Below are 13,613 nucleotides of genomic sequence, written 5' to 3' on the forward strand. Positions count from 1 at the left end.
CATCTCTGCTGGGGGCCCCTCTCCAAAGTCTCTGCCTCAGGAAGCCTGGGTGGGCGGGAGGATCTGCCTTCCGAACAAGGTCTCTGGTGATGCTGAGGCCTCGGGGACCACTCTTGTGAATCACTGCTCCTTAGTTCCCTTTAGTGACCACATGCAGGCAGAGGAGTCACGTGGGCCGGGGCACAACAGAGACAGCTAAGCCAACAGTCCGACCACGGTATGGGGTTCCCTATAACAGTTTACGTTTGCGGGTGAGTGCGGCGTGATCACAGGGAGTACCTCCGGTATGAATTCCTGAACAGAAGATCAGAGTGGGACCAAGATGAATGGCTAAGGGATCCTTTCATAGAAGAGGTCCAGCTCTCTGTAAGCTGAACTCAGAGCTTTCTGCATAGATGACTCTGTCTAGCCTCCAAAAACATGGCAACTGTGCCAAATTCACAAGAGGCCCCAATTAGAGCTCTTTTTTTTTTTTAACATGCAGCTCTTCACATGCCAAAAAAAAAAAAAAAATAGTGAACAACGCTGTTCCAACTGAGGGTGTTGTGAGCTAAATGCATCTCCCATTCAATTATAGATCCAGAAAGACAGCTTGCTTGACCTCTGACCATTTGCACCATATTTATCCCTAATTGGAGCATCACTGTCTAAAAAACAGAAATCCCTCTCTTGGTTTTTTTTTTTTTTATTGAAGGATAATTGCTTTACAGAATTTTGTTGTTTTCTGTCAAATGGAAACTTACATTACCATATGTAAAATAGATAGCTAATGACAATTTGCTGTATGGCTCAGAAACCTCTCTTGTTTTTGACACCACGTCTTTCTGAAGTTCCCAGAAAGCTGTCAGTCACTCATCGTGATACAGAAACTCCACACTTTTCATCCTTTTGGTCAATTATCCGGGATACACTGGCCCCAAGCTGACCTACTCACCTGAACTAGCAAGCACCATCTGAGGCAGCCCATTCTTCTGCAAATTCTGCAGAATACCTAACACACTCACAATCCTATTTTCCTACAAGACACCGGTTTCAAGAGCTTAACTTGCTTTAAATAAAAGGAGAAACAAACTCTCACACCCTCTCAACATGTTAAATAAGGAATACAGTTGTACTTTAGAGCTGAAAAAAATGATCCATCAAAACAGATATACAATGTCACTCTTTAAAAGGAGAAGGGGGTTTCCCTGGTAGTCCAGTGGTTAAGACTCTGCGCTCCCAATGCAGGGGGCATGGGTGTGATCCCTGGTCAGGGAACTAAGACCCCATATGCATATTTTTGGCATGGCCAAAAACAAATAAATAAAAGAAGAGGGAGGCAGCTTTAACTTGTGATGAGATTTTTCTGACGTCCTGCTAACAAGCCTCATTAGTTGAAGTAATAGATACACTCCAGAGCCAGTCGCCATCTCAGAAGACCTCTACAATGATTTCAGGGTCTCAAAAAACAAACAAAAAGTCTGAACGATCCTGAAGTTTATCTTGAACTACGACCAAAGCAGCATGACTGGAAAAGATCGAGACCAAAAGTCAAGGAACCTGAATTCTGGTATTGGGTCTATTGCCATCACACACCAAGGTCAAGAAAATACCAAATGACAGCTTTTTAATCTTCACCAGCCCCACAGAACAGAACGATAATTTCACGTCACAGACACCTGGCACTTGCCAGGACAAATGAATTCACCTAAAAAAAGAAAAAAAATGGCCAGTGTGTGTTCCTGGTTCCACATGAGTAAAAGGCCTTACCTTTAGGGCCCCTCACACCGAGAGCACCAGGGGGACCCTTCATGCCCGGGAGGCCGCGGAGTCCCATCTGGCCCGGAAAGCCATTCTCTCCAGGGGGACCCGGGGGGCCAGGGGGTCCAGGCAGTCCAGGGAGGCCCGAGGCTCCGGAGTCTGGACGCTTCAGACTCGCAGCCATCTGAGCAAAGTGCTCTACAAGGCAGTAAACAAAACCACCCAGGGAAGTCAGAAACATGAAGGCGATTCAAGGGAAACGCGAACTATTTCAGGTGCCTTTTTTCTAAATGCTTCACCAGAGCTTCAGAACTGGGGGTGAGGGATGAATAAAGCTTGGTTGGTTTTCCCCCAGGGTTTCTGCCCCGAGGCATCGCTGATGCCGCTGTGTTCAGCCCTCTGCGGGGAGAGCTGGTCCTGCTGCCTTGAGGCAGGGGAGGGGATAGAGGGATAGAGAACCTTAACCTTCAGGACCCAGCGTGTCCAAAAGGATAAGTTTGTCACCTGAACCTGGCTGGTTATCTGAAAACCCAGGATGGGAAGGAAGTGAGCTGCTCAACACAGCTGGAAGCAGACATCTTAAAGCTGTGTCAAAGCCAAGGACATTGTCCAGAATTAGTACTAAGACACCGTTTGAGACCTGGGCTCATGTGCTTAGCTTGAACATACTACTTTATGTGAAATATCCTGAGGATCCATGACTTGCTAATAATTCTCCTCAAGTTTTTTTCATGCCTGGAAGATACACCAGACGTTAATGAGAGCCTGCTTCTTGGGAATGGTCACAATCTGTCTTTAAAAATTTATAACTGTGTAGGTGTTTTTAGGAACCATTAAATAGATCAAGAATCATCTACTAAAACCAGAGAATAAGAACATTTTCCCATTAAAATACTCTAAGGGAAATATTCTAGTGTAATGTTTTTTAAAGCTTTGGGTGTGAAGGAGAAAATGAATTCGAAACATATTTCTCACCAAAATTTCTAAATTGGTCATATATGAATACCCTAGGTGGGCCTTATTTAAGTGAGGGTTAGCATAAAGTCATACTTTTCTCAACATGAAATGCTTAAAATGGAAATATCCTTTCAAAATAAGATGTCTTCAATATTGGTTTCCAAATATAGAGGTGACAATTTCATCCTGCAAAATTCTATGCATCTACTTGACAAGCTAGACTATCTCATGAACACATAAAAGGTAAGTGTTTCTTCATGACAGAATTAGTTCCAACTAGAATCAGACATCGAGAAGGCAATGGCACCCCACTCCAGTACTCTTGCCTGGAAAATCCCATGGATGGAGGAGCCTGGTAGGCTGCAGTCCATGGGGTCGCTAAGAGTCAGGCAGGACTGAGCGACTTCACTTTCACTTTTCACTTTCATGCATTGGAGAAGGAAATGGCAGCCCACTCCAGTGTTCTTGCCTGGAGAATCCCAGGGACGGCAGAAACCCAGGTGGGTTGCCGTCTATGGGGTCGCACAGAGTCGGACACGACTGAAGCGACTTAGCAGCAGCAGCAGCAGCAGAATCAGACAATAAATAGGAATTGCCATAACTACAGATGAATTTAGATAAAGGTTAAGAAATGTGAAAATATATATCACCATTTTGGCAAAATTCCAGTTATAGATTTTCTACCTATGTGGTGCATGAATGGAAATAATGGCCTTAAGCTTCTTAAGGGCAGAAGTCTACTGATCATTTCTCATATAATCTGCAGAGAGAGCCTAGGTCAATGCCAGGGACACACCAAGGGGTAGGACATTTAGAAGGGAAAGAGCCTGAGAATTTGTTTTCCAAAGGAGGGGAAAAGTGTGTGTGTGTGTGTGTGTGTGTGTGTGTGCGTGCACCTGTGTGTGTGTGTGTGTGCGCGCACGCCTGTGTGTAGGCTGACCCAGAAATGTACTACTTTTCCTTGAGGCTATAAGCAAATGGCAACAAACTGTACAGAACAGAAGTGAAATTAATACTATTGAAAATCCCCACCTTTTAAAGCCTACAAAAAGTCAAGCCATGACGATTTATTTACCTTGTATGACTCTCATGCAAACCTGCTTGATGTGCTGATCAGTCGGTGCTCTGCCCTGGGACAGAAAAGACAAAAGCCAGTTTGTCCACTAGCGAAGCCTACAAAGGGGGCATTGTTGAATGGAAAACCAACAGGCTGGGCAAGGGACCAGTGGCTGGATTTACAGGAGAACTGGCCCCACGCTCGCTGCGGAGCTGAGGTCGGGTGCCTCCCACCCCCACCTCAGCCCTCCCCCAGCCCCCCTCCAGCCCCCCTCCAGCCCCCAGCTCCCAGCCCCGCCAAGGGGCGGCACCTCAAGGGGAAAACCGCGGAGCCGGCCCGCACTCACCGGGGGGCCCTGGATCCCGGGCAGGCCGGTGGCGCCCTGCTCCCCCTGCACGCCGCGCGGGCCGGGCGGGCCTCGGGGTCCTTCCTCTCCAGGAAGCCCCCGGCTGCCTTCGGGTCCCCTCACGCCAGGCTCCCCAGGGTTCCCCGCCTGGAACACAGGGACCCACGTTAAGTCCAGCTTGAACACAAGGAGGGCGCCTGCTTCAGATTGAAATAAGCACTGACATGAAACTGTAGGTTCACCGACACTGCCTCCCAAGTTAAAAATCTAAGCACCAGTAGGTGTTGCCTCAGAGGTTACAAAGCCTCAAGGTGAAAATCCGTCATGCCACACAATTAACTCTCCAGTCTCTCAGAATTCCAATTCAAGTAAACATTTTAAAGATCTTTCTTTGGGGCCTAGATATTATTTCTAAAGTTTAAAATCACGTTCTTCATACTTTAAGCCATTTCTAAGAGTAAGTTTGTTTTTAATTAAACGTGTTAACTCTTTGGGGCCACAGAAAGACTACTGAGTTCATAAGACATGTTACACTGTGTATCACCAATACGAAAGCATAAAATAAAGATATTTCCAAGAACGTAAGTTACTTAGCCTTTATAACATTCTTTGGAGAATCCGAGGAAGCCAGATGTATCCAGGAATTATAAAACACTAACGTGAATTAAATCAACACATTTAAAATGCTGCATTTAAAATACCAGAACAAAAAGAGTGAGTCCGTAATTTATCTAAGGATACAGGAAGTTAAAAATCTAAATATTAAAAGATGTTTAAACCACTACAATATTGTAAAATAATTAGCCTCCAATTAAAATGAATAAATTTATTAAAAAAATAAAACTTATCAAAAAATAAAGATGCTTAAAAAAACAAATCAATTATTTCCTTAAAATGAAACCATATACCAGTTAAATTTTTCATCTGAAAGCAGACCACCAAAAGCATCTTTACAGTCCTCATCTACAAAAACTGTTTTAAAGAGAAACTAATTTTTTGTTAAGCTACCTCCAGTGGAATTTGTGGCATAGCAGCTACAGTGACTGCTGTTTACAGAATAAAAATGAGAAGATAAAAGTGAAAGAGCGTGGGGGAATGCCACTGCTCTAGATCTGATATTCATAAAGCTGCTCCGTCCAGCTTCCTTTTCATACCAACGTTTCTCTAAGAAAAGTCAACTCATTCAAACGTTCAGATGTTTTAAACTGAAGGAAAAATGGTAATGAAGCGATGCTTCCACCAGACACATCTTAAGAAAGCTCAGGGAGTATGCTTTTTCCAATCTCTTTGTACAAAAAAAAAAATGGTATTCATCTAAGCCAACTTGTCAAAATTGCTTCTTGAAGAAATTATGGCTTAAAAAGATTTCCTGAGAGTCAGGTTCAAGGGAGACAGCTAAGGATGTGCTGTGGAACTAAAGCTGGGTATTGTCAGGTCACTAGAATGCAAGGTATAGCAACTTCTAAAAAAGTCCAGTGTGTGTGTGCTCAGTCGTGTCCAACTTTTTGTGACCCTTTGGACTATAGCTTGCCAGATCCCTGTCTATGGAATTTTCCAGGCAAGAATACTGGAGTGGGTTGCCATCCCCACTCCAGGGGCTCTTCCCAACCCAGGGATTGGACCCGCATCTCTTACATTCCTGCATTGCAGGCGGGTTCTTTACTAGTGCCACCTGGGAAGCCCAGACTGCTGCTGCTGCTAAGTCACTTCAGTCGTGTCCGACTCTGTGCGACCCCATAGACGGCAGCCCGCCAGGTTCCCCCGCCCGTGGGATTCTCCAGACAAGAACACTGGAGTGGGCTGCCATTTCCTTCTCCAGTGCATGAAAGTGAAAAGTGAAAGTGAAGCCACTCAGTCATGTCTGACTCTAAGTGACCCCACGGACTGCAGCCTACCAGGCTCCTCCCATGGGATTTTCCAGGCAAGAGTACTGGAGTGGGTTGCCACTGCCTTCTCCAGGGAATCCCAGACGCTACATTTTAATTTCATCAGTATTCCTTGGGTAGTGACAGAAAAGATGGGGTGGGAAGGGAGGTGATCAATCAAGAGCTAATTCCTAGTATTGCATCCAAATTTATGATTCAGAAGAATGGCACTGAAACATGTATAATATCATATATGAAACAAATCGCCAGTCCAGGTTCAGTGCATGATACTGGATGCTTGGGGCTGGTGCACTGAGACGACCCAGAGGGATGGTACAGAGAGGGAGGCGGGAGGGGGGTTCAGGATAGGGAATACGTGTATACCCGTGGCAGATTCATGTTGATGTATGGCAAAACCAATACAATAGTGTAAAGCAATTAGCCTCCAATTAAAATAAATAAATTTATATTAAAAAATAAAAATAAAAGGAAAATAAATAAATGAAATTAACTCACTTTGACACCTGCATTGTTCATCCACCTTTCTCTTTTATAACTTGACTTCTTGCCTTTGAACATTACTGACTATTTCTAGACAGTGAGGTAGGATTTCCATTATCAGATTCCATCCAGGCTTACCCTTTACAGTGTTTCTCAATCCTAAACCATTTCTGTCGAAGATTCTAAGGCATAGAGGTCGTATGTACACAGGTGTGTGCATTTGTGTGTGTGTGTTAGTCATTCAGTCATGTCCAACTCTTTGAAACCCCATGAACTGTAGCCCACCAGGCTCCTCTGTCCATGGAATTCTCCAGGCAAGAATACTGGAGTGGGTAGCCATTCCCTTCTCCAGGGGATCTTCCTGATTCAGGGATCGAAGCCAGGTCTCTTGTATTGCAGGAGGATTCTTTACCATCTGAACCACCAGGGAAGTCCAGTATGCACACAGGAAAGATAATATAAAACTTTCCATATCAAGGCTGTGTGAAGAGCTCTTGGCGGGACACTGTAACGAAGGCTGGGTGTGTCCTCCCAGAGAAGGCTGGGAGAGGATTGGGCTAAATGCTTAGGTAGGAGGTGCTGATCTACGGAAAGAGAAAGAGTGCCCCAAAATAGGAGAATAGCACATGTCATTAAACAGCATATGCCAAGTAAAAAGAACCACAAACAGATGACATCCAGAGAGGTCAGAGATGAGGCTGGGGAGGCTGCAACTGCTTCATTGAAGGCTTTGTATTCTTTTCCAAGAGTCTGATTTTATTCTACAAATGCTATTCTTGAAGGGTTTTAAGCACAAGAGGGATAGATATGTAAGCTTTATCTTTTAATCTAGATGTCACTTGACATCTGTTGGACAGAGAGGAGTGGCAGGGAGTCCAGACAAAGGAAGGTCTTGGGGATTAATGGAAGTTCCTGATAGATGCCCTTGACACTGAAGTCTGAGCTTCATCCTTTCTCCTTGTAATATCTTAAATTTGTTATTGTATTAGGGTGTATATTCCTTTCAAAGTAGCAAGAGATTCTAGGTTTGCTACTAATTGATTATATAATTCTGAATACATCTAATCTCTTTGCACATCAGATTAGTTTCTGAAAAGTGATAAACTGAAGGAGATGATCATTTTCTAGCCCTAATAATTATCCATATTTTCTTGTGTACCATGCCTATATCTTACTTCTCCAACTAGAACACACAGGATATTATGAAAATTACTGAAATATTTGCAATGATACGACTGACAATGAAATTCAGTTATGTTCTTGTCACTGCAAAGCACAGGTCAGTTCTTGTAAAACAATTCATTTGTGGAAGAAATTACAATATATACTCAGTGAGCCATTTATAATATGAAAAAAAAAAAAAACTTCCTTTAGAGTGGTTAGGTCGAAAGGCAGATCCATTTACACTGTTATGAGTTTTTTCTCCTTTGAACTAATTCACTACTTAAAGCATAAATTCAGACATTAACTTCCTTAAAGGTGAGTCCTTTTAGAATTGAATTTTACAGAATGATTTCATAAAGCAAAGCATTCTGTTTTATGGCTTTATTGATATTTTATTTTTATACCATTACTATTCATTATACTTACAGATCCCTTTGGGCCAGGTAATCCTATATCTCCCTAAATCAATAAAATGAAATCATATTAGAACAATGTATTCACATTTGATAGTTTACTAAAAAACACTGAAAAGTTTATCATGCTGCCAAAGTCAATAGAAAGCCATGAACAGAAGAACCCTGACACTGCAGGAAAAAAATATGAGTCAAAATTTGGATTCTGGTCCCAGTTCTGCTATTTAACTTTATGACCCTGTGTAAACTCTGTAAACCTCCAACCTTTGGCTAACTCGTGTGTTAAATAGTAGGGTTGAATCAGGGCTCTCTAAGGTTCCATCCAGATCTAAAACGCTAAATGTCGAGAATTAAAACATGTAAGTCAAAAGATATTAAACTAGCATGCTGTTATAAAACATAATAGACATCTAAATCAGATGACTTCATTTTTGAAATTCTAGCAGTGTTCTTAAAAATCCCTCAAATCAAATATGCATGCTTTAAAAAAAAAAAAAAAAAAACTTGCATATCTCCTACCACTAGCTCTAGGTATGAATTCAGCTCACGTTAGCACATTGGTGCATGTTCATTACAAAACAGGATGATTTTTAAACATTCTCTTAGCTTATAAAATGAACAGTTTCAACAGAATATAAAATTGAAATCATCCTTTTCTAGTTTATCTAATTAGGAAGCTAATTAGATAATTAGATAAACTAGTTATCTAAAGCTTCTAGTTAGGAAGCTTTGTCTAATTCAGATGTTACATTTATATTAACTCTAAATCCTAAAAAACCTGAATAAAATATTATTCAGCATTTTCCCCTGAACTAAAAACCCTCTGAAACTATTTTCTGAGAACGCTGTCAGTCCCACAGCAAAGGACTAAGTGTAAGTTTCCACACTAGGTAGGTCCTGTTTGATTACATTGTAACCGGAAGGAAGAGCAGGCAGATAGAAGTGCTGTAGGCAGTGATGACTTGTTCTCCTTCTCCCCGCCTTCCTAGAGGTTCAGCAGAAGCCTCCTCTGGAGTTGGTTTTAGACTCCAAAAGACCGTGCAAAACACCCACAGTCAAGCTTGTGACCACAGCTTTCTATCTACAATAAACTATTAATATAAACCACAATAAAGCTTTAGCTTTGTTTCCATGATAGGCACTATTCATAGACTTTCTGCAGTCATATAAGAATCACCTGGAGTTTCTAGATGGAAAAAAATGAGCAAACGTGCCCTCTAAAGGGAACTCTTGGTCCTCCCAGTGCTTTAGGCCAGGTCTACCCACGCCAGGGTATTTCCCCTGCATTTTACTTGACCTTGGCTCGGTTCTGGGGGGTGGTTTGCAAGTTTATGTAAGAAACATCTTAGCCCTGAAAGAAGTCTGCAAGGATAGCAGGGCCGGAGAAAAGAAGGAGGAAATATATCTGATTCAGTTCAAAATCAATGAGGCTCCACCAATATCCAGGGAAAATGTCTTACGAGTTCACCCCTTTCTCCAGCTTCACCCTCTTCACCAGAGGCGCCCTAAAAATTAAAAGTCACATTTTAAAAGTTCTTAGTCCCTTGGTTCAAATTTACCCAGTCAACACTAATAATAAGTCAGAAGTTCCCACAGTGCTCCCAAGGTCACACAGAAATATGACGTGTCCTTAATGGTTTTCCAATCTAGCTGTCAGGGGCTAGTCCAACCCAGGACACAGATCAGAGAAAAGCCAGAAGGTGAAGTTGAGTTTCAGCTAAAGGTAAGGATGAATGACTGTGTCAGCAATTGGATAATTAGGAAAGACTTAAAAAGGGCTCTTATAAGTGGGGGAAAAAAACCTCAGGACAAAAACTAACTCTAATTCATATGCATTGTATTTGCTAAGTTCTTAGTGAAGAAAAACCAAAACACTGTGATGAGGCTATGGAGGCTCCATCAGACTGGAGTAAACCCATCTGGTGAACTAGAGAGAGGGCCACTCTTTTCAAAGGAAGGACAGGGTGTATTCTGGAAGGCAGAGCCACCGTTAGCTTGGATTTTTAAAACAGTAGATAAGGTTACAAACCTAATTAGACCCTGGGTCTCACCCACTATACAGGGTGCTCAAGGCTGGTGCACTGGGACCACCCTGAGGGATGGGATGATGAGGGAGGTGGGGGTTCAGGATGGAGGACACATGTACACCCATGGCTGATTCATGTCAGTGTATGGCAAAGACCACTACAGTATTGTAATCAGCCTCCAATTAAATAAATAATTTTAAATAAATAAATAAATAAAGCCCTTGGAGCCTCCACATTCTACCCACACCAGCCGATCAGCCCGTGCCCCCTGCTGGTGAAACACATTAGCACACGTTAAACACACATTTCACAGGATTCCAATGCCCGGACCTACCTGTTCACCCTTTGGACCAGGTTCACCAACTACACCCTGCAATGAATAAAACATGCTTTTTCAGTATTTTGAGGTTTTTAACTATACAATTTCAAGTGAACCAACTCCCCTACTGGGCTGGTGAACAGGAACAAGGATGAATAATCTCCATCTCCTCACTCTCTAGCTGAGTCGCATCAGACCTGGAGAAACCGACAACTGTGCAAAATCACTGGCGACCTGAAGTGCCCTCTGACCACATCCATGTTAATGTGACAAGTAAGAGCAGAAATAGAGAACTGAATAGGAAGTGTGATTACAGCTGAAATTTTTCCTTTACTCGGCTTTTATTTTTCTTCCATCTGATAAATGATTAATAGGTTGTTTTGCTTCTTAATCTCAGCTCTCTGTAATTTTAGAAATCTTTCTTGATAGTTCTCTATGGCAATGTCTAGAAAAATTCTCCACTGGGCCAAAAGCAAGCTTGGCTTCTCAACATAGTAGAAATTACCCTTCCAAATAAGGAACTTTCCAGAGGGCTGGGTATCTTACCCTGTCACCTTTCATCCCAGGAAGTCCAGGGGGGCCAGGCAAGCCAGGGAGGCCGGGGCTGCCAAGAGAACCCTGAAATAAAACACATCCCCCAGACCCGCTGTTACTGCGACGCTGAAAGTACACACACCAGACGTAACTCATGCCTAGAAGTGCTGCGGTTGGTTTAACATTGCTGCTCAGACTTCCCACTCTCCCAGATCTCAGGAGAAGACAGTCAGGCCCTCCTCCATCCCACTTCTGAGCTCCCCGATTCCCGGGTTTGTACCCCTTCCCAACAGTGGGCTCTTTGAGCTGAGTCCCTGCCTCCCCAGCTGTGTAAACATCACCGCTGGAGAAGTGAAAGGCAGCTTTCACACACGGTTCTCTCCCAGTCCAAGAACAACCATGGCCAAATGGAGCACTTCGTATCTCCCGCAGTTTTAAAATAAATGCTACAAACCATACTGATTAAAATATCCTCTGAGGGTCTCCTAGATTTAATTTGAAATTCCCCATTTACATTTCACACATTCACATAGGAACAGAAACCAAACAAGGATGATTCGATTACCCGTTGCAAATTGCTTTTCTCTCTTTGCTCCCTTGTAAAATTTTATTATGTTTTGCATAAAGCAAATCCACTGCTGAGGACTAGAAATGCTACTTACCAGTTTACCCAGTGGCCCTGGGGGTCCCACTGGTCCTACTTCACCTCTGCTGCCCTAGAAACACACAAGCAGGACAGTCAACCAGGCGGTCTGCCGAAATGCAAATGTATGTTTACTATATCAACAAAGCAATCAAGCTACCTAGGTTTCTGTCTACACATATATAAAGGTCACCAAAGTATTCTCCCCGTCTTCGACTGAAGGCAGAGACCTTTGTATAAACTGTCTGCAGCCTCCTCAGTGTTCATCCTGAGCTCTGAAAGGCCTTACGCTGCTCATTGTGAATAGAGACTGTTCGATAGACATCACTCCTGAAACATCTACAGGAAGTAGCAATTAGGAATTTTCAGCACGTACATCACCATCCAACTTAGATTATGGTTATTTGTGTACACGCTTTATCCTCTCATTTAGACTATGTGTTCTAGAGGTATACGCATAGTAAAATTTTGAATTCCACATAATTGTCTAAAACCCAGAGTAAATCTCAGGTCTACAGTACATTTTAAAGCAGTCGCTGGCAAATGACCTTGAACCTCAGAAGAGTGGAAAGACTCAGGACAGAGATGTTTGCCTTTAAATTACCTCTGCGACTTCAAAAGGACACATGTAGAAGAAATTCATAAAGTTTCCGAAATAATTCGTTGCACCACTCATTCTACATATGTCTTAAAAGATTAAAGACTTTGGAAAGTACAGTTTATAATGTAGTTGCAGCAGAAGAACACTCTAATTTGATTCTGTGAACTAATTTCATTTTTTTATTGGAAACACTAAGCCCTTTGAGAAAAGGAATCATATGAACTCTTCCATTTCTTTCCCTGAGACTTTCATACACTTTTATGAAATCTGCTAAAAGCTTGTTTCATTTCTAATGAAAGTTCAACTAAGTTGAACGCTGAGGTTGCTGGATAAATAATTACATTTCCTGGATGATGTACATGAAAATGAAAGTAGTCTTTTGAGTTAGTTTGTGTTTCAAATGATATGACAACTTCATATTAATGCTTGATATTTATAAGTGCTTCTGATAAGATTATCCTGATCTGACCCATACACTATTCATTCATCTATAAAAAGAACAAAATGTCAAGAGCCATAAACTTTCTGCATTTTCAATTGCTCTAAAGGATCAAGAAATGTCAGCCAAATTACAAGCCTCTATGAGCTATAATTTCATGACAGCCGTTTCTTATGACTTATAGGTGATTTAAACAAAATGTTCTTAAGTGCTTTAAGCTAAAGCTGAAGCTCCAATACTTAGGCCACCTGATGCGAAGAGCAGCCAACTCATTGGAAAAGACCCTGAGTCTGGGAAGGATTGAGAAGGGGAGAAGGGAGTGACAGAGGATGGTTGGATGGCATCACCGGCTCAACAGACATGAGTTTGAGCAAACTCCAAGAGATAGTGAAGGACAGTTAAGTGTTTTACAAAAACTTTCATATGAATGTTCTGTCTAATGTATGAGTCTGAATGACACATTGGTCCTTAACCCTTATGAGCAGCCTGGAAGCCCAAAGCAGTGCCTCATGAGGACAGATGCTGGAAAGAGGCAAGTCAGGTGAAAGCTAGCCACTATGATAGATTCTTCTTTGTGTCTCTACACAGAAAGGTTGGGTTTTACCCCATTACTTTGCTCCAGAACTTTGAAGTTCAAGGTAGATTTTCTTCAGTATATCTGCTCTGCTGGCATTTTCTAATTATTTCTGAATTGCATCCTGATTAAGATCCTAAATATCATTGGGATAAAATTACCTTAATTCACAGAACAACTAATAGTCACTGGTGGAAAAGATAATTAATCGTGTCAGAAAGGGAAAGCAAAGTTCTTGACACAACCTCAAGTATTCATTTCTAAGTAAATGAACCATTATGTCATCCTATCCCAGACAAAGATGATTGATATACCTTTTTTTGTCTTCCACAAACCAAAGGGCTAAACGAAAATAAAGGATTATATAACCTTTCACTTACTTTTTGGAGAGATTAATCATCTTTTCAGGCAAATACAAAGATTCTCTGCTGGA

At 42.1% G+C, this 13,613-nt stretch overlaps 1 protein-coding gene across 1 annotated transcript in view; it reads right to left on the reverse strand.

Annotated features, from left to right (window-relative positions):
• COL9A1 (collagen type IX alpha 1 chain) overlaps positions 1-13,613 on the reverse strand; it is a 90,128-nt gene that overhangs the window by 13,965 nt on the left and 62,550 nt on the right. Inside the window, 8 exon segments of the mRNA XM_070377099.1 lie at positions 1,750-1,938; positions 3,773-3,827; positions 4,101-4,247; positions 8,057-8,089; positions 9,504-9,548; positions 10,405-10,440; positions 10,936-11,007; positions 11,586-11,639. Of these exon segments, the coding sequence (XP_070233200.1) occupies positions 1,750-1,938; positions 3,773-3,827; positions 4,101-4,247; positions 8,057-8,089; positions 9,504-9,548; positions 10,405-10,440; positions 10,936-11,007; positions 11,586-11,639 (631 nt within the window).

The sequence above is a fragment of the Bos mutus genome, chromosome 9 (assembly GCF_027580195.1).
Source record: "Bos mutus isolate GX-2022 chromosome 9, NWIPB_WYAK_1.1, whole genome shotgun sequence".
Classification (NCBI taxonomy): Eukaryota; Metazoa; Chordata; class Mammalia; order Artiodactyla; family Bovidae; genus Bos; species Bos mutus.